This window comes from Procambarus clarkii, chromosome 64, assembly GCF_040958095.1.
Source record: "Procambarus clarkii isolate CNS0578487 chromosome 64, FALCON_Pclarkii_2.0, whole genome shotgun sequence".
Classification (NCBI taxonomy): domain Eukaryota; kingdom Metazoa; phylum Arthropoda; class Malacostraca; order Decapoda; family Cambaridae; genus Procambarus; species Procambarus clarkii.
In genome coordinates, this window is record NC_091213.1 from 29,534,122 (window position 1) to 29,556,176 (window position 22,055).

At 46.2% G+C, this 22,055-nt stretch overlaps 1 protein-coding gene across 1 annotated transcript in view; it reads left to right on the plus strand.

The window, feature by feature from the left end:
• The window catches only part of LOC138354825 (uncharacterized), a 269,019-nt gene that overhangs the window by 220,686 nt on the left and 26,278 nt on the right, over positions 1–22,055 (plus strand). The window contains exons 5-6 of the mRNA XM_069309325.1: positions 105–231; positions 10,844–10,958. Of these exons, the coding sequence (XP_069165426.1) occupies positions 105–231; positions 10,844–10,958 (242 nt within the window). The remainder of the gene's footprint in view (positions 1–104; positions 232–10,843; positions 10,959–22,055) is intronic.

Sequence of the window (22,055 nt, forward strand, 5' to 3'; positions counted from 1 at the left end):
ACCAGTTTTCTCAGTCTTTCCTCATAGCTTAAGCCCTTTAGCTCAGGAGCGAGTCTTGTTGAATAGCTCTGGACCTTTTTAAGTTTATCCTTGTCCTTTTTCAGGTAAGGGTTCAATGCTGGGGATACATATTAAAGAATCGGTTCCACCAACGCGGCATATAGGGTCCGGCAAGCCCCCATTGTCAAGATTTCTGACGAATACTGAAGGTCTTTTGGCATCAGATTTGGGGTTTAGTCCACTCCCAAGTCTTTTTTCTTTTCTGATTGAAGAGTCTGTCTTCCCTTCACCCTATTGCGAGTCTGTGTGTGTTTTTAACAGGGATTAGGCGGGCGCCTTTACGCGCGCGCGCGCACGAGTGATGATGGTTGTGTGTAAAGAAGATAACTTGCTAAAGAACAAATAATGACAATCTTTCCTTCACTCAACAACTTGGGATAGACGGTAGAGCGACGGTTTCGTATCATGCAGGTCGGCGTTCAATTCCCGACCGTCCAAGTGGTTGGGCGCCATTCCTTCCCCCCGTCCAGTCCCAAATCCTTATCCTGATCCCTTCCAAGTGGTATATAGTCGTAATGGCTTGGCGCTTTCCCCCATAATTTCATATTTCCTTCCTCCACTCCACCACTCCTCTAACTACTCCTTCTCTCACTCCACCACTTCATCACTCCCCCCCCCCCACACCACCCTCACACCCTTAACCACACTACCCTTTGCACCATGAATTGGTCAATATTTAGGAAGAAGCAAGTTGGTGAGCGGACCCCATTTCGAATCTCATCCTTTTGCCCTGCTCGGGGTGGGAACCTCTCCCGTGTGTCCTGCCCTGCTCGGGGTGGGAACCTCTCCCGTGTGTCCTGCGCTGCTCGGGGTGGGAACCTCTCCCGTGTGTCCTGCCCTGCTCGGGGTGGGAACCTCTCCCGTGTGTCCTGCCCTGCTCGGGGTGGGAACCTCTCCCGTGTGTCCTGCCCTGCTCGGGGTGGGAACCTCTCCCGTGTGTCCTTCCCTGCTCGGGGTGGGAACCTCTCCTGTGTATCCTGCCCTGCTCGGGGTGGGAACCTCTCCTGTGTGTCCTGCCCTGCTCGGGGTGGGAACCTCTCCCGTGTGTCCTGCCCTGCTCGGGGTGGGAACCTCTCCCGTGTGTCCTGCCCTGCTCGGGGTGGGAACCTCTCCCGTGTGTCCTGCCCTGCTCGGGGTGGGAACCTCTCCCGTGTGTCGTGCCCTGCTCGGGGTGGGAACCTCTCCTGTGTGCAAAACTTTACCAGTAAAACTTGTTCGTGTGTTTCTATGTGTTATTAAGCATAGAGACAACAATACAAACAGATAACACGAGAGGGAGAGTGTGTCTGGGACTAGGGTGATAGGGGTTGAAGGGTGGCGGGAACTAGAGAGTGAAAGGAGAGAGACACTTAAAAAGATAAGGGTAGAGTGAGAGTGAGAGGTTGGGAGCGCTAAGGAAGACAGTGAGTAACTTAACACATCTGTATCATTCTCCATGCAAATTGTTGTCAGCTTTCCTTCATAGAAGGAGAAGAATGCTCCACTAATGCTCTAGACCAACCTTGCAAGCCTCTGTTGTCTAAACATTACAAAGATCTACTAACATCCTAAAACGTGATTTTATTACCAATTACACACCGCATTATGTTATAGATTGACTGAGCTGTTCAGGGGTTAGACTAACCACAGATTAATCAATATTCCGAAAATATATATATATATATATATATATATATATATATATATATATATATATATATATATATATATATATATATATATGTCGTACCTAGTAGCCAGAATGCACTTCTCAGCCTACTATGCAATCCTCGATTTGCCTAATAAGCCAAGTTTTCCTGAATTAATATATTTTCTCTAATTTTTTTCTTATGAAATGATAAAGCTACCCATTTCATTATGTATGAGGTCAATTTTTTTTATTGGAGTTAAAATTAACGTAGATATATGACCGAACCTAACCAACCCTACCTAACCTAACCTAACCTATCTTTATAGGTTAGGTTAGGTTAGGTAATCGAAAAAGGTAGGTTAGGTTAGGTTAGGTAGGTTAGGTAGTCGAAAAAACTTTAATTCATGAAAACTTGGCTTATTAGGCAAATCGAGGATTGCATAGTAGGCCGAGAAGTGCATTCTGGCTACTAGGTACGACATATATATATATATATATATATATATATATATATATATATATATATATATATATATATATATATATATATATATATATATGGCACAACTCTCCTAAACACGAGAGTTAAGTATACAACTTTAGAACACTTTCCCACCAGGAGACTCGAACCCTAGCCAGCACAGAAGCCTTCCAGCAACTGGCATAACAGGTACGCCTTAACCCTCTGCACCACCGCTCAGACCCTTAAAAGAGATGGTAATTTCGGAGTATTTAAATCCCCCAAAGATCAACACCTCCCAAGAGCACCAGAGGAAGTGAGGGGTCATTTAGACGTTAATTTCATCAAGTCCCTGTTAATATGGGAAGACACAGTGTCTCTGCTTAAGGCACAACTCTCCTAAACACGAGAGTTAAGTATTTGTCTTCCCATATTAACAGGGACTTGATGAAATTAACGTCTAAATGACCCCTCACTTGCTCTGGTGCTCTTGGGAGGTGTTGATCTTTGGGGGATTTAAATACTCCGAAATTACCATCTCTTTTAAGGGTCTGAGCGGTGGTGCAGAGGGTTAAGGCGTACCTGTTATGCCAGTTGCTGGAAGGCTTCTGTGCTGGCTAGGGTTCGAGTCTCCTGGTGGGAAAGTGTTCTAAAGTTGTATACTTAACTCTCGTGTTTAGGAGAGTTGTGCCTTAAGCAGAGACACTGTGTCTTCCCATATTAACAGGGACTTGATGAAATTAACGTCTAAATGACCCCTCACTTGCTCTGGTGCTCTTGGGAGGTGTTGATCTTTGGGGGATTTAAATACTCCGAAATTACCATCTCTTTTAAGGGTCTGAGCGGTGGTGCAGAGGGTTAAGGCGTACCTGTTATGCCAGTTGCTGGAAGGCTTCTGTGCTGGCTAGGGTTCGAGTCTCCTGGTGGGAAAGTGTTCTAAAGTTATATATATATATATATATGAATGAAAACTCACACCCCAGAAGTGACTCGAACCCATACTCCCAGAAGCAACGCAACTGGTAACTACAGGGCGCCTTAATCCGCTTGACCATCACGGCCGTCAAAAGGAAGTGATAGCCGAGGCTATTTGAGCCACTTCCCCGACGGCAACTCGGATGGTAATCTTGGGCATAGCATTTCACCAAATCACCTCATTCTTTGGGGCACACGTGAGGAACACAAATGCGAACAAGCCTGAATGGTCCCCAGGACTATATGCGAATGAAAACTCACACCCCAGAAGTGACTCGAACCCATACTCCCAGAAGCAACGCAACTGGTAACTACAGGGCGCCTTAATCCGCTTGACCATCACGGCCGTCAAAAGGAAGTGATAGCCGAGGCTATTTGAGCCACTTCCCCGACGGCAACTCGGATGGTAATCTTGGGCATAGCATTTCACCAAATCACCTCATTCTTTGGGGCACACGTGAGGAACACAAATGCGAACAAGCCTGAATGGTCCCCAGGACTATATGCGAATGAAAACTCACACCCCAGAAGTGACTCGAACCCATACTCCCAGAAGCAACGCAACTGGTAACTACAGGGCGCCTTAATCCGCTTGACCATCACGGCCGTCAAAAGGAAGTGATAGCCGAGGCTATTTGAGCCACTTCCCCGACGGCAACTCGGATGGTAATCTTGGGCATAGCATTTCACCAAATCACCTCATTCTTTGGGGCACACGTGAGGAACACAAATGCGAACAAGCCTGAATGGTCCCCAGGACTATATGCGAATGAAAACTCACACCCCAGAAGTGACTCGAACCCATACTCCCAGAAGCAACGCAACTGGTAACTACAGGGCGCCTTAATCCGCTTGACCATCACGGCCGTCAAAAGGAAGTGATAGCCGAGGCTATTTGAGCCACTTCCCCGACGGCAACTCGGATGGTAATCTTGGGCATAGCATTTCACCAAATCACCTCATTCTTTGGGGCACACGTGAGGAACACAAATGCGAACAAGCCTGAATGGTCCCCAGGACTATATGCGAATGAAAACTCACACCCCAGAAGTGACTCGAAACCATACTCCCAGAAGCAACGCAACTGGTAACTACAGGGCGCCTTAATCCGCTTGACCATCACGGCCGTCAAAAGGAAGTGATAGCCGAGGCTATTTGAGCCACTTCCCCGACGGCAACTCGGATGGTAATCTTGGGCATAGCATTTCACCAAATCACCTCATTCTTTGGGGCACACGTGAGGAACACAAATGCGAACAAGCCTGAATGGTCCCCAGGACTATATGCGAATGAAAACTCACACCCCAGAAGTGACTTGAACCCATACTCCCAGAAGCAACGCAACTGGTAACTACAGGGCGCCTTAATCCGCTTGACCATCACGGCCGTCAAAAGGAAGAATTGAAGAACACAAAATTTGTGTTCCTCACGTGTGCCCCAAAGAATGAGGTGATTTGGTGAAATGCTATGCCCAAGATTACCATCCGAGTTGCCGTCGGGGAAGTGGCTCAAATAGCCTCGGCTATCACTTCCTTTTGACGGCCGTGATGGTCAAGCGGATTAAGGCGCCCTGTAGTTACCAGTTGCGTTGCTTCTGGGAGTATGGGTTCGAGTCACTTCTGGGGTGTGAGTTTTCATTCGCATATAGTCCTGGGGACCATTCAGGCTTGTTCGCATATATATATATATATATATATATATATATATATATATATATATATATATATATATATATATATATATGTGTATATATATATATATTTATATATATATATATATATATATATATATATATATATATATATATATATATATATATATATATATATATATTCCATTTGTCAACCACTCTGATACTAAAAAAGTTCTTTCTAATATCTCTGTGGCTCATTTGGGCGCTCAGTTTCCACTTGTGTCCCCTTGTGCGTGTGCCCCTTGTGTTAAATAGCTTGTCTTTATCTACCCTATCAATTCCCTTGAGAATCTTGAATGTAGTGATCATGTCCCCCCTAACTCTTCTGTCTTCCAGCGAAGTGAGGTTCAATTCCCGCAGTCTCTCCTCGTAGCTCACACCTCTCAGCTCGGGTACTAGACTGGTGGCAAATCTTTGAACCTTTTCCAGTTTAGTCTTATCCTTGACTAGATATGGACTCCATGCTGGGGCTGCATACTCCAGAATTGGCGTGACATATGTGGTATACAAGGTTCTGAATGATTCTTTACATAAATTTCTGAATGCCGTTCGTATGTTGGCCAGCCTGGCATATGCCGCTGATGTTATCCTCTTGATATGTGCTGCAGGAGACAGATCTGGCGTGATATCAACTCCCAAGTCTTTTTCTTTCTTTGACTCCTGAAGGATTTCCTCTCCCAGATGATACCTTGTATTTGGCCTCCTGCTCCCTACACCTATCTTCATTACAATACATTTGGTTGGGTTGAACTCTAACAACCACTTGTTCGACCATTCCTTCAGTTTGTCTAGGTCTTCTTGAAGCCTCAAACAGTCCTCTTCTGTCTTAATCCTTCTCATAATTTTGGCATCATCCGCAAACATCGAGAGAAATGAATCTATACCCTCCGGGAGATCATTTACATATATCAGAAACAAGATAGGACCGAGTACAGAGCCCTGTGGGACTCCACTGGTGACTTCACGCCAATCAGAGGTCTCACCCCTCATTGTAACTCTCTGCTTCCTATTGCTTAGGTACTCCCTTATCCACTGGAGCACATTACCAGCTACACCTGCCTGTCTCTCCAGCTTATGTACCAGCCTCTTATGCGGTACTGTGTCAAAGGCTTTCCGACAATCCAAGAAAATGCAGTCCGCCCAGCCCTCTCTTTCTTGCATAATCTGTGTCACCTGGTCATAGAATTCTATTAAGCCAGTCAGGCAAGATTTACCCTCCCTGAACCCATGTTGTCGATTTGTCACGAAGTCCCTTCTCTCCAGATGTGCTACCAGTTTTGTTCTCACGATCTTCTCCATCACCTTGCATGGTATACAAGTCAAGGATACTGGCCTGTAGTTCAGTGCCTCTTGCCTGTCGCCCTTTTTGTATATTGGAACCACATTCGCCATCTTCCATATTTCTGGTAGGTCTCTCGTCTCCAGTGACCTACTATACACTATGGAGAGTGGCAAGCAAAGTGCCTCTGCACACTCTTTCAGTACCCATGGCGAGATCCCGTCTGGACCAAAAGCCTTTCTAACATCCAGATCCAGCAGGTGTCTCTTGACCTCCTCTCTCGTAATTTCAAACTCTTCCAAGGCCGCCTGGTTTACGTCCCTTTCTCCTAGCACAGTGACCTCACCTTGTTCTGTTGTGAAGACCTCTTGGAACCTCTTGTTCAGTTCATCACACACCTCATTGTCATTCTCTGTATACCTGTCCTCGCCTGTTCTAAGTTTCACTACCTGTTCTTTCACTGTTGTTTTCCTTCTGATGTGACAGTGGAGTAGCTTTTGTTCGGTCTTGGCTTTGTTTCCTATATCATTTTCATAACTGTGTATGTGTGTGTGTGTGTGTGTGTGTGTGTGTGTGTGTGTGTGTGTGTGTGTATGTGTGTGTGTGTGTGTGTGTGTGTGTGTGTGTGTGTGTGTGTGTGTGTGTGTGTGTGTATTCATCTAGTTGTGTTTACGGGGGTTGAGCTTTGCTCTTTCGGCCCGCCTCTCAACTGTCAATCAACTGTTTACTAACTATTTTTTTTTTTTTTCCACAACACACACGCACAACCCAGGAAGCAGCCCGTGACAGCTGACTAACTCCCAGGTACCTATTTACTGCTAGGTAACAGGGGCATTCAGGGTGAAAGAAACTTTGCCCATTTGTTTCTGCCTCGTGCGGGAATCGAACCCGCGCCACAGAATTACGAGTCCTGCACGCTATCCACCAGGCTACGAGGCCCCTGTGTGTGTGTGTTTGTGTGTGTGTGTTCGTGTGTGTGTGTGTGTACTCACTTAGTTGTACTCACCTAGTTGTGCATGCGGGGGTTGAGCTCTGGCTCTTTGGTCCCGCCTCTCAACTGTCAATCAACAGGTGTACAGGTTCCTGAGCCTATTGGGCTCTATCATATCTACACTTGAAACTGTGTATGGAGTCAGCCTCCACCACATCAATTCCTAATGCATTCCATTTGTCAACCACTCTGATACTAAAAAGTTCTTTCTAATATCTCTGTGGCTCATTTGGGCGCTCAGTTTTCACCTGTGTCCCCTTGTGCGTGTGCCCCTTGTGTTAAATAGCCTGTCTTTATCTACCCTATCAATTCCCTTGAGAATCTTGAATGTAGTGATCATGCCCCCCCTAACTCTTCTGTCTTCCAGCGAAGTGAGGTTCAATTCCCGCAGTCTCTCCTCGTAGCTCATACCTCTCAGCTCAGGTACTAATCTGGTGGCAAATCTTTGAACCTTTTCCTGTTTAGTCTTATCCTTGACTAGATATGGACACCATGCTGGGGCTGCATACTCCAGAATTGGCCTGACATATGTGGTATACAAAGTTCTGAATGATTCTTTACACAAATTTCTGAATGCCGTTCGTATGTTGGCCAGCCTGGCATATGCCGCTGATGTTATCCTCTTGATATGTGCTGCAGGAAACAGGTCTGGCGTGATATCAACTCCCAAGTCTTTTTCTTTCTCTGACTCCTGAAGGATTTTCTCTCCCAGATGATACCTTGTATTTGGCCTCCTGCTCCCTACACCTATCTTCATTACATTACATTTGTTTGGGTTGAATTCTAACAACCACTTGTTCGACCATTCCTTCAGTTGGTCTAAGTCTTCTTGAAGCCTCAAACAGTCCTCTTCTGTCTTAATCCTTCTCATAATTTTGGCATCATCCGCAAACATTGAGAGAAATGAATCTATACCCTCTGGGAGATCATTTACATATATCAGAAACAAGATAGGACCGAGTACAGAGCCCTGTGGGACTCCACTGGTGACTTCACGCTAATCAGAGGTCTCACCCCTCACCGTAACTCTCTGCTTCCTGTTGCTTAGGTACTCTCTTATCCATTGGAGCACCTTACCAGCTACACCTGCCTGTCTCTCCAGCTTATGTATCAGCCTCTTATGCGGTACTGTGTCAAAGGCTTTCCGACAATCCAACAAAATGCAGTCCGCCCAGCCCTCTCTTTCTTGCTTAATCTGTGTCACCTGGTCATAGAATTCTATTAAGCCAGTCAGGCAAGATTTACCCTCCCTGAACCCATGTTGTCGATTTGTCACGAAGTCCCTTCTCTCCAGATGTGCTACCAGGTTTTTTCTCACGATCTTCTCCATCACCTTGCATGGTATTCAAGTCAAGGATACTGGCCTGTAGTTCAGTGCCTCTTGCCTGTCGCTCTTTTTGTATATTGGGACCACATTCGCCGTCTTCCATATTTCTGGTAGGTCTCTCGTCTCCAGTGACCTACTATACACTATGGAGAGTGGCAAGCAAAGTGCTTCTGCACACTCTTTCAGTACCCATGGCGAGATCCCATCTGGACCAACAGGCTTTCTAACATCCAGATCAAGCAGGTGTCTCTTGGCCTCCTCTCTCGTAATTTTAAACTCTTCCAAGGCCGCCTGGTTTACGTCCCTTTCTCCTAGCACAGTGACCTCACCTTGTTCTGTTGTGAAGACCTCTTGGAACCTCTTGTTCAGTTCATCACACACCTCTTTGTCATTATCTTTATACCTGTCCTCGCCTGTTCTAAGTTTCACTACCTGTTCTTTCACTGTTGTTTTCCTTCTGATGTGACTGTGGAGTAGCTTTGGTTCGGTCTTGGCTTTGTTTGCTATATCATTTTCATAACTTTTCTCTGCTTCTCTTCTCACCCTGACATACTCATTCCTGGTTCTCTGGTATCTCTCTCTGCTTTCTGGTGTTCTGTTATTCCGGAAGTTCCTCCACGCCCTTTTGTTCAGTTTCTTTGCTTCCATTCATGCCCTATTATACCATGGATTCTTCTGTTGCTTCTCGGATTTTTCCTTTTGGGCCGGGATGTATCTGCTTACTGCCTCCTGACACTTTTGGGGAGTGTGTGTGTGTGTGTGTGTGTGTGTGTGTGTGTGTGTGTGTGTGTGTGTGTGTGTGTGTGTGTGTGTGTGTGTGTGTGTGTGTGTGTGTGTGTGTGTGTGTGTGCGTGGGTAGGTAGGTGTACTCACCTAGTTGTACTCACCTAGTTGTGTTTGCGGGGGTTGAGCTCTGGCTCTTTGGTCCCGCCTCTCAACCGTCAATCAACAGGTGTACAGATTCATGAGCCTATCGGGCTCTGTCATATCTACACTTGAAACTGTGTATGGAGTCAGCCTCCACCACATCACTTCCTAATGCATTCCATTTGTCAACCACTCTGACACTAAAAAAGTTCTTTCTAATATCTGTGTGTGTGTGTGTGTGTGTGTGTGTGTGTGTGTGTGTGTGTGTGTGTGTGTGTGTGTGTGCGTGGGTAGGTAGGTGTGTGTGTGTGTGTGTGTGTGTGTGTGTGTGTGTGTGTGTGTGTGCGCGCGCTCGCGCGTGCGTGCGTGCGTGCGGGCGGGCGTGTGTGTGTGTGTGTGTGTGTGTGCGTGCTTGCGTGCGAGTGCGTGCGTGCGTGTGTGTGTGAGCGTGTGTGTGTGCGCGTGTGTGTGTGAGTAAATCACTAAAGTTAACACGTGATGAAAAATGTGATAGTGTCAGACCACGAAGGAAGAATTGACCCTCTGAAGATGTATTGTTAAATACGAAAGTACTTAAGGAAAAATACCAAAGTACTTAAGGAAATTCCTGTATTAATTCTTCCTTCGAGGTCGTGATGGTCGAGTGGTTAAGGTGTCCTGTACACCAGTTGCATAGTGCTCCTGGCAGTATGGGTTCGAGTCACATCTGGGGTGTGAGTTTTCAGTTGCACGTGTGCCTGGGGACCGTTCAGGCTTGTTCATATTTGTGTTCCTCACGTGTTGCCCCAAAGAATGAGGTGATTTGATAAAATGCTATTCCCAAGATTACTATCCGAGTGCCGGCGGGGAAGTGGTTCAAATAGCTTAGGCTATCACTTCCTTATGTCCGGTCGTGATGGTCAAGCGGATTAAGGCGTCCCTATACATACCAGTTGCATTGCTCCTGGCAGTTTGGGTTCGAGTCACTTCTGGGGTGTGAGTTTTCAGTTGTATATAGTCCTGGGGACCATTCAGGCTTGTTTGCATTTGTGTTCCTCATGTGTTGCCCCAAAGAATGAGGTGATTTGATAAAATGCTATGCCCAAGATTACTATCCGAGTGCCGGCGGGGAAGTGGTTCAAATAGCTTAGGCTACCACTTCCTTATGTCCGGTCGTGATGGTCAAGCGGATTAAGGCGTCCCTGTACATACCAGTTGCATTGCTCCTGGCAGTATGGGTTCGAGTCACTTCTGGGGTGTGAGTTTTCAGTTACATATATATATATATATATATATATATATATATATATATATATATATATATATATATATATATATATATATATATATATATATATATATATATATATATATACTATAACGGGAGAAGGGAGAAGGAAGAAGGGGACCCATAGTTTCAGAGAAAAGTACACAATGCATGAAAGGGGATTTTTGTGTCCCCTACAATGCAGTTTCCATGTTCTTTTGTCCTTCCACTCGCCTTCTTTTTCTGTTATATTTTGCTTCATTAGATATTTCACGGTTGCAAGTTATACATTGGTGAATATAATGAATGGTTTAGAGTTGTAGTTCTCCTGGAGCTCGTCTGTTTCCGGATTGGAACCGAGGAAACAGCAGACATTTCCCGTCAGAATCATCACACTGAGGCGCTGAAGCAAGAAACTGGCTGCTCTTGGGTATCTGTTGGTGTCAACTAGCATGGAACCCAATTCTCTGAGAAAGCTTAAAGTGCTCCTATCTCAGGAGCTAAGCATGTCTGATGCTATGGGTATTAAGCAATATTGACTTTTCAGCTACGTGTTCATGTTGAATTTTGCTGTTTCTGAGTGGTTAGCTGCACCACCTCACTTGATCAGCACCGAGGTGTGCTGATCAAGGTGTATATAGGTGTCAGCGAGGGTGGATACACAAGTGTAGACCCACGCCAGCTGTTTGCCCCTTTTCCAGGGGTATTGTAATGCCATCTGGGTGAAGTATGTGAACGTCCAGGATTTGGGCCAATAGGATCGAGGGTCTACCTCTGCTGGGCACTGAGCTGAGGCAAGGCTCCTCTTGATGTCATATATATTATCCTCGTTGTGTCTTGCAGAAGCCTTTGGAGCTTCTGCAGTGCAACCCATGCAGTACATATTGCTCTTCTTCCACCCTGCAGAAAATACACTTTTATTCAGTGTGAATCGGGGCACCATGGCAGAGATATTCTGCTGCACAGAGGGTCACCGGATCTAGATGTGTCCTTGTTGCAGACATGGGTACTGTCAGAGTGCCATGCATGGGTGGCATGCACTGCTCTGAGGCTGTCCCTCTCTTTATTTGATGTTGCAGCATTAAGCATGGCATCAGCTATTTTATCCTCTACTGGGGCTATCCCAGCTGGACTGTTTATGTTATTTTTTCTTGAATCTAAGTTGGGTTCTGGAACTGCAAGGGCATCCGACTGATTTGAACATTCAATAAAAGTAGGATCATGTATCCTAATGGAACCAAAATTACCCAGTGGTTACGGTAGGATTTCTCTCAAAAGGTCGTTCGATGCACAGGAGGGAAAAAGGAAGGCTGGTAGAGCAAATTGTGAGGTTGTGCGGACACCGAATCTGATGGGCAAGAGTTGCTTGCTCCCATTGAGAGTTGTCCTGCAGAAGGTTCAGGACTTTCTCTAACATGAACTTCAGAAGGTTGTCATACTCATATAATTTAGGGCGGCTGTGGGATGAACACCTCAGAAAGTAGGTCAACTGTATGCATCTACAATCTGTGGCCTAAACGTGAACTACTTCATGTCCAAATTTGGATGAATGTTCGATGTCACCGGATGTTGACATCAAACATGACTGAGTTTCAGATTTCTAATTTTAATTCTTTCAAAAAGTCCAACTAGAACCTAAAGTGGTTAGACATAAAAATTTTCACAAATTGGTTCGAAACATGTGACTGGTAAGACAATCTTACTCTTCTCTTCACGGAAATATGATATAGGGAGTCAGTGAGTAGTAGAATACCTTTCCAATCAACGGCAGACTCACTACGAGTCTGCCGTTGATTGGAAAGGTATTCTCAGCTGTCAGGATGTCTATGACCTTTAAAATATTAGTAGTTTTGTTCTATCTGAAAAACACATCCTGAACTTGCTCACAAGATTAAAAGACTTTCACCACTACAGATAATTTGTTATTTGCGCGTTATTACTTTTAGTTATTCCACATTGTATTTGTAATTGGGAACATTGTTCTAAATTAAATAAATACTTATTTTGTTTCTAAAATTGAGACTCTAAAATATTTTAAACTTTGACACAGTGAAAACTGTTGCACTGACGTAAATCTAAATTTTGTAAAAATGTAATATGAGGTTTTTATTAGTAAAACCTGATTTTATTTTACATGTTAAGCATAACAATATAGGTAAATTGCTCCAGAACATTACCTAAAACCTGAGTAGGTATGACGTTATGACCCCGGAAGTTAGAAGTGAATATTACGTGGTGAAGTTTGATTGTGATGTTGTTGACAGTCCCGCCGCTGGAGGTGAGCATCCTGGGCACCAACCCCCCCGATGGCCGAGGGTCAGCCGTACTCCCTGGTGTGTGAGGCGGGCGGCTCCCGGCCCCCCGCCACCCTCTCCTGGTGGATGGACGGCCTCCTGGTGGACACTGATCACGACCAGGTACTGTGTCTCTCTCTCTCTCTCTGGTGCTCCTGGTGACCTTCCCTCATGGACAGGTAATGTGTGTGTGTGTGTGTGTGTGTGTGTGTGTGTGTGTGTGTGTGTGTGTGTGTGTGTGTGTGTGTGTGTGTGTGTGTGCGTGTACTCACCTAGTTGTACTCACCTAGTTGTGTTTGCGGGGGTTGAGCTCTGGCTCTTTGGTCCCGCCTCTCAACCGTCAATCAACAGGTGTACAGATTCCTAAGCCTATCGGGCTCAGTCATATCTACACTTGAAACTGTGTATGGAGTGAGCCTCCACCACATCACCCCCTAATGCATTCCATTTGTCAACCACTCTGACACTAAAAAAGTTCTTTCTAATATCTCTGTGGCTCATTTGGGCACTCAGTTTCCACCTGTGTCCCCTTGTGCGTGTTCCCCTTGTGTTAAATAGACTGTCTTTATCTACCCTATCAATCCCCTTCAGAATCTTGAATGTGGTGATCATGTCCCCCCTAACTCTTCTGTCTTCCAGCGAAGTGAGGTTTAATTCCCGTAGTCTCTCCTCGTAGCTCATACCTCTCAGCTCGGGTACTAGTCTGGTGGCAAACCTTTGAACCTTTTCCAGTTTAGTCTTATCCTTGACTAGATACGGACTCCATGCTGGGGCTGCATACTCCAGGATTGGCCTGACATATGTGGTATACAAAGTTCTGAATGATTCTTTACACAAGTTTCTGAATGCCGTTCGTATGTTGGCCAGCCTGGCATATGCCGCTGATGTTATCCGCTTGATATGTGCTGCAGGAGACAGGTCTGGCGTGATATCAACCCCCAAGTCTTTTTCCTTCTCTGACTCCTGAAGAATTTCCTCTCCCAGATGATACCTTGTATCTGGCCTCCTGCTCCCTACACCTATCTTCATTACATTACATTTGGTTGGGTTAAACTCTAACAACCATTTGTTCGACCATTCCTTCAGCTTGTCTAGGTCTTCTTGAAGCCTCAAACAGTCCTCTTCTGTTTTAATCCTTCTCATAATTTTAGCATCGTCCGCAAACATTGAGAGAAATGAATCGATACCCTCCGGGAGATCATTTACATATATCAGAAACAAGATAGGACCGAGTACAGAGCCCTGTGGGACTCCACTGGTGACTTCACGCCAATCGGAGGTCTCACCCCTCACCGTAACTCTCTGCTTCCTATTGCTTAGATACTCCCTTATCCACTGGAGCACCTTACCAGCTACACCTGCCTGTCTCTCCAGCTTATGTACCAGCCTCTTATGCGGTACTGTGTCAAAGGCTTTCCGACAATCCAAGAAAATGCAGTCCGCCCAGCCCTCTCTTTCTTGCTTAATCTGTGTCACCTGATCGTAGAATTCTATCAAGCCTGTAAGGCAAGATTTACCCTCCCTGAATCCATGTTGGCGATTTGTCACGAAGTCCCTTCTCTCCAGATGTGTTACCAGGTTTTTTCTCACGATCTTCTCCATCACCTTGCATGGTATACAAGTCAAGGACACTGGCCTGTAGTTCAGTGCCTCTTGTCTGTCGCCCTTTTTGTATATTGGGACCACATTCGCCGTCTTCCATATTTCTGGTAGGTCTCCCGTCTCTAGTGATTTACTATACACTATGGAGAGTGGCAAGCAAAGTGCCTCTGCACACTCTTTCAGTACCCATGGTGAGATCCCATCTGGACCAACCGCCTTTCTAACATCCAGATCCAGCAGGTGTCTCTTGACCTCCTCTCTCGTAATTTCGAACTCCTCCAAGGCCGCCTGGTTTACCTCCCTTTCTCCTAGCACAGTGACCTCACACTGTTCTATTGTGAAGACCTCCTGGAACCTCTTGTTGAGTTCCTCACACACCTCTCTGTCATTCTCTGTATACCTGTCCTCGCCTGTTCTAAGTTTCAATACCTGTTCTTTCACTGTTGTTTTCCTTCTGATGTGACTGTGGAGTAGCTTTGGTTCGGTCTTGGCTTTGTTTGCTATATCATTTTCAAAATTTTTCTCTGCTTCTCTTCTCACCCTGACGTACTCATTCCTGGTTCTCTGGTATCTCTCCCTGCTTTCTGGTGTTCTGTTATTCCGGAAGTTCCTCCACGCCTTTTTGTTCAGTTTCTTCGCTTCCATACATGCCCTATTATACCATGGATTCTTCTGTTGCTTCTCGGATTTTTCCCTTTGGGCCGGGATGAACCTGTTTACTGCCTCCTGACACTTTTGGGTAACATAGTCCATCATACCCTGTACAGACTTGTCTCTGAGGTCTGTGTCCCAAGGTATTTCACTTAGGAAACTTCTCATCTGTTCATAATTCCCCTTTCGGTATGCCAGCCTTTTGATTCCTAGTTCTTTTTGGGGGGAGATAAGTCCTAGCTCTACCAGGTACTCAAAGTTCAATACACTGTGGTCACTCATTCCCAAGGGCGCTTCCATCTTAACTTCCCTTATATCCCATTCATTTAGGGTAAATATCAAATCAAGCATTGCTGGTTCATCTTCTCCTCTCATTCTTGTTGGCTCTTTGGTATGCTGGCTTAGAAAGTTTCTTGTTGCCACGTCCAGCAGCTTAGCTCTCCATGTTTCTGGTCCTCCATGCGGGTCTCTGTTCTTCCAATCTATCTTCCCATGGTTGAAGTCTCCCATAATTAGTAGTCCAGATCCATTCCTGCTAGCAACAGAAGCTGCTCTTTCTATTATGTTAATGGTGGCCATGTTGTTTCTATCATATTCCTGTCTAGGTCTTCTGTCATTTGGTAGTGGATTATATATGACTGCGACTATAATTTTTTTCCCTCCATTTGTTACAGTACCTGCTATGTAGTCACTGAAACCTTCACAGCCCTGAATATCCATCTCCTCAAAATCCCAGCCTTTTCTTACCAGCAGAGCTACACCACCCCCACCTCTTCCTTCCCTCTCTTTCCGCATAACATAATAGTCCTGTGGAAACACTGCATTTGTTATTGTTTTCGTGATCTTTGTTTCTGTGAGGGCTATTATGTCTGGGTTTTCCTCTAGTACCAGTTCTCCAAGCTCATTTGCTTTATTTGTAATTCCATCTATGTTAGTGTTCATCGCTTTGAGGCTCACTTTCTTCTGTCCCTTCTCAAATCGCCTCCTTGGTGAGTGTTCTGCTGGTGGGGGAGGCTGTTCCATGGGTGTGAGGACCTGTGAGGTGGGTAACAGGATCTCAGAGGATACTGGAATGAGGGGCGGGGGATCCAGTGAAGGGGGAGGGACAGGGAGGGTATGGGGTGAAAGGGGAGGGAGGACGGGAAGGAAAGGGGGGGAGGGAGGACTCGGGAGGAGGGGAGGGGTAGAAGGGTGGGGATTGGGTGTGGGGGGAGGGAGATTTGGCTGAACTTTTGAGTGGGGGCAGGGAGGGTTTGGGGTAGGGGGGTTTTCTATGCAGAGGAGGGAGGCGGGGTTGTCCTCCCTTCTGGTGTTACTGGGTAGCTGGTTGTGGGTTCCCCCCTCGCCTCTGGGGGTATTGTGTTGGGAGCTGTGACTTCCTGGTTTTCCCCTCTCGCCCTGTGCCTCTTCCTTGCTTCTGCCGCCACGGCTCTCTCCTCCCTTGTCATGTCTCGCTGGAGGAATACATTTTTTAATTTTCCCACGTTTTTCAGGGAGCTCTTCCTTGATAGGATCCTCTCCTTTGTGTTCTCGTTTGCAAACACTATCTTTATCATTCGGTCTCGGTCTTTGTTGTACCGGCCTAGCCTGAAAACCTTCTCAATGCTATGCTCGGCCCCTTCCATGTCTAGTGCCTTTAGTACTTCATTCACTGCTGCTTTGTCCTTGTCATTCCACTCTGTCCTATTGGTTCCTTCCTGTTCCCTAATACCCACAGCAACCACTGATCTTTTCCTTTCCAGCAGTTGGCTAGTGGAACGTGCCGCCTCCTGCGAGGTGGCTGCTTTCATGGCCACCTCCATCACTGCAGTCATTACTTCAGAGTTATTTTTTTTTAGTATTTCCGCAAATATTGCTTTTATTGTGGCATTCTCATCCAGAAAACTATTACCACCTTCTCCCTGGGTGGTTTTCTGACTCTCAGCCTCGATACCATTCTCTTTGAGGGTTCTAATCTCCTCCTTTGCTGCTGTCAGCTCTCTTTTCAGGTTGCTTATTTCGTTCTTCATTTCCTGCATCATTTCTTGCATCTCACTCTTGATGTCCTCCAGAAACTGGGCGAACATTTCCTTCATCTCGTCACCTTGGCTCTTTCCTGCTCCCCTGGGACCTCTGGCTGCCATCTTGACCCTGTTGGGATGGGGGAGGGAGAGAGAGAGAGAGAGGGGGGAGAGAGAGAGAGAGAGAGAGAGAGAGAGAGAGAGAGAGAGAGAGAGAGAGAGAGAGAGAGAGAGAGAGAGAGAGAGAGAGAGAAAGGGAGTGATAAAGGGAGAGATAAATGGGTGGGTGGGGGGGGATCCGACCCTTCCACTGAAGTGAGAAGAAGGTAGAAGGGGAGGGGGGGAGGAGATGGAGAGAGAGGCGGGAGGGAGAGGAGAGGAGAGGGAGAGAGTGGATGAGGAAGAGAGCGGGTGAGGGAGAGAGCGGGTAAGGGAGAGAGGGGGGGGGGAGGTGTGTGTGTGTGTGTGTGGGCAGAGAGGGAGGGGGAAGGAAAGAGAGAGAGGGGGAGGGAGGGGGAAGGAAAGAGAGGGAGGGAGAGGGGGAGGGAGGGAGAGAGAGAGAGAGAGAGAGAGAGAGAGAGAGAGAGAGAGAGAGAGAGAGAGAGAGAGAGAGAGAGAGAGAGAGAGAGAGCAGGAGAGAGAGAGCAGGAGAGAGAGAGCAGGAGAGTGGGAGAGAGGGAGTGGGAGAGAGGGAGAGTGGGGAGGGGAAGAGTGTGTGTATGGGCGATGCGAGGGACTGGGGGTGGGGGGGGGCGGAGATGGAGACTAAGTCAGGTCAGGTCAGGTGGTGGGGTCAAGAGGGGGGGATAGTAAGGTCTATCCCAGGTGTTAATGCCTTTTCCCCTGACTGAACAATTGTGTGTGTGTGTGCGCGTGCACGTGTGTGTGTGCGTGCACGTGTGTGTGTGTCTGTTTTAGCGTGTGCACACTTGTGTGCGTGTATACGTACGTGGGCGGGCGTGCTTGTTTGTGTCAAGATATCCCTTATGCGTTACCTCTGCCTAAATGAGCCACTCTGAGATTTTTAAATATATTTGATATCCTGAACGAGAATTTGATAATCTTTTACCTCAATCTGTACACCTGTATGTGTGTGTGTGTGTGTGTTTACTAGTTGTGTTTACTAGTTGTGTTTACTAGTTGTGTTTTTGCGGGGGTTGAGCTTTGCTCTTTCGGCCCGCCTCTCAACTGTCAATCAACTGTTTACTAACTACTTTTTTTTTCCACACACCACACACACACACACACACCAGGAAGCAGCCCGTGACAGCTGACTAACTCCCAGGTACCTATTTACTGCTAGGTAACAGGGGCACTTAGGGTGAAAGAAACTTTGCCCATTTGTTTCTGCCTCGTGCGGGAATCGAACCCACGCCACAGAATTACGAGTCCTGCGCGCTATCCACCAGGCTACGAGGCCCCTCTGGTGTAGGTGTGGTGGTTCTGACTCTCCATGTGGGTGTGTTGTGTGGGTGTAGATGACGTGATGCAGTGTGGTGGTTCTGGCTCTCCATGTGGGTGTGTTGTGTGGGTGTAGATGACGTGATGCAGTGTGGTGGTTCTGGCTCTCCATGTCGGTGTGTTGTGTGGGTGTAGATGACGTGATGCAGTGTGGTGGTTCTGGCTCTCCATGTGGGTGTGTTGTGTGGGTGTAGATGACGTGATGCAGTGTGGTGGTTCTGGCTCTCCATGTGGGTGTGTTGTGTGGGTGTAGATGACGTGATGCAGTGTGGTGGTTCTGGCTCTCCATGTGGGTGTGTTGTGTGGGTGTAGATGACGTGATGCAGTGTGGTGGTTCTGACTCTCCATGTGGGTGTGTTGTGTGGGTGTAGATGACGTGATGCAGTGTGGTGGTTCTGGCTCTCCATGAGACTGTATTCCAGGTGATTTGTCACCAGTTCTTCGTCTCAAAATGACCAGTTGCTAAAATGTATTTGGACCATAATCTTGTACTTCTTCCCAATTAAATGAGGGGAAAGCAGATTGCCTTACTAATAGTTTTCCCAATTTAAATTTTTCTCATGTATCAAACTATAACATTCATTTCTTGACTGATTGTACAAACATATTTTTATTAAACTACTGGACATGATTTTCTGCCTAACTAATACAAGCAGCAATGCTTAACCTTGAGTCACATGTGTGTAATAATTATACTATTATCACTTCAACTAAGCCTTACATTATATTTTTAAAAAAGGTCTTCCAAAATTAAATGTTTATGTTGCAAATCCTATGTAGCGTACTTCAGAGAAGAGCACTTCAATTGTATATTGGTCAGTTGTATCATTATATGTATTTCTCAATACCTTGGTAATATGTTTCTAGTGAAGTATGCCTAACTAGGGAAAGGCACAAGTTACATGATGACTATTTCTTTCCTAAAGCTTTTCAGTGGATCTTGTATAACTTACATTACAAATGTATTTTATGGGAAAACATCACGATGGTACACAATGAGTGCCTCCACGACTCTCGGCTCTTGAGCTGTATTTGCCAAGGCAAGCAGATCTGCTGGTCGAATATCATCACCAAAAGCAGTGGATTGGATAAGTGTGGGCGCGAAGACAGTGCTCAGGCTGGTGGCACTCATCTTATTGACTGCACTATGCTCATAAACCCTGCCAAGATGTGAAATAATAACTTTGAGTGTTGCGAAGTGTGCTGGTGGCAGAGTCAAGAGAGCCTCTTGGAGGCTTGATACTTGTGCTTCTGGATCACTCAACTTGCAAGCTGCCTGTAGTTTATTAAAGCAGTCAGTAGTGATAAGGGGAATAGGGAGAAGTCTGAGGTACAGTTTCAATACTCCAGCGACCACGTTGATGTCTGCGACTGCCTTCTCATTCAAGCTCACTCGGTTGCCATCTCTTTCAAAAGCCAACTTAAGAGCTTCTAGTTGGTCTTGTGAACCAGGAATCCTATAAATGCCTTCTGATGCCAGGCCTCGTGCCTCCACCTCGACTACACACTCAGTCACGACAGCCGGTACATCCTCCCCTGTACCTCCTCGGATCACAAGGCTTGTTGTAAGATCAACACCAAATATACTTTGAAGATCCTTGAGGTCAGGGCAGCAATCATTAGGGACTTTGCAGCTACATTGCTTGTGAGCCCGAACACCACAATCTTGACACTTGACACCTTGAGACACAATACCCCAGAGGAAATGACCACAAATGTGTGTGTGTACTCACCTAATTGTACTCACCTAATTGTGCTTGCGGGGGTTGAGCTCTGGCTCTTTGGTCCCGCCTCTCAACCGTCAATCAACTGGTGTACAGATTCCTGAGCCTATTGGGCTCTATCATATCTACATTTGAAACTGTGAATGGAGTCAGCCTCCACCACATCACTTCCTAATGCATTCCATTTGCTAACTACTCTGACACTGAAAAAGTTCTTTCTAACGTCTCTGTGGCTCATTTGGGTACTCAGCTTCCACCTGTGTCCCCTTGTTCGCGTCCCACCAGTGTTGAAAAGTTCATCCTTGTTTACCCGGTCGATTCCCCTGAGGATTTTGTAGGTTGTGATCATGTCCCCCCTTACTCTTCTGTCTTCCAGTGTCGTGAGGTGCATTTCCCGCAGCCTTTCCTCATAACTCATGCCTCTTAGTTCTGGGACTAGTCTAGTAGCATACCTTTGGACTTTTTCCAGCTTCGTCTTGTGCTTGACAAGGTACGGGCTCCATGCTGGGGCCGCATACTCCAGGATTGGTCTTACATATGTGGTGTACAAGATTCTGAATGATTCCTTACACAGGTTCCTGAACGCCGTTCTGATGTTAGCCAGCCTCGCATATGCCGCAGACGTTATTCTCTTTATGTGGGCTTCAGGAGACAGGTTTGGTGTGATATCAACTCCTAGATCTTTCTCTCTGTCTGTTTCATTAAGTACTTCATCTCCTATTCTGTATCCTGTGCCTGGCCTCCTGTTTCCACTGCCTAGTTTCATTACTTTGCATTTACTCGGGTTGAACTTCAACAGCCATTTGTTGGACCATTCACTCAGTCTATCCAGGTCATCTTGTAGCCTCCTACTATCATCCTCTGTTTCAATCCTCCTCATAATTTTTGCATCGTCGGCAAACATTGAGAGGAACGAATCTATACCCTCTGGGAGATCATTTACATATACCAGAAACAGTATAGGTCCAAGGACTGACCCCTGCGGGACTCCACTTGTGACGTCTCGCCAATCTGAGACCTCACCCCTCACACAGACTCGTTGTCTCCTGTTGCTTAGGTATTCCTCTATCCACCGGAGTACCTTCTCTCTCACTCCAGCCTGCATCTCCAACTTTCGCACTAGCCTCTTGTGTGGCACTGTATCAAAGGCTTTCTGACAATCCAAAAATATGCAGTCTGCCCACCCTTCTCTTTCTTGCCTTATTTTTGTTGCCTGGTCGTAGAATTCAAGTAACCCTGTGAGGCAGGACCTGCCATCCCTGAACCCATGTTGATGCTGTGTTACAAAGTTCCTTCGCTCCAGATGCTCCACTAGTTTTTTTCGCACAATCTTCTCCATCAGCTTGCATGGTATGCAGGTTAGGGACACTGGCCTGTAGTTCATTGCCTCCTGTCTATCCCCTTTCTTGTATATCGGGACTACGTTAGCTGCTTTCCAAATATCTGGCAGTTCCCCTGTTGCCAGTGATTTGTTATACACTATGGAGAGTGGTAGGTTCAGTTCTCTTGCTCCTTCCTTTAGAACCCAAGGGGAGATTCCATCTGGGCCTATAGCCTTCGTCACGTCCAACTCTAGTAAACACTTCCTTACTTCCCCACTGGTAATCTCAAACTCTTCCAGTGGTTCCTGGTTAGCTATTCCCTCACTTACCTCTGGAATTTCTCCTTGTTCTAAGGTGAAGACCTCCTGGAATTTCTTATTCAATTCCTCACACACTTCCTTGTCATTTGTAGTGAATCCTTCCGCCCCTATCCTTAATCTCATAACCTGTTCCTTTACTGTTGTTTTTCTCCT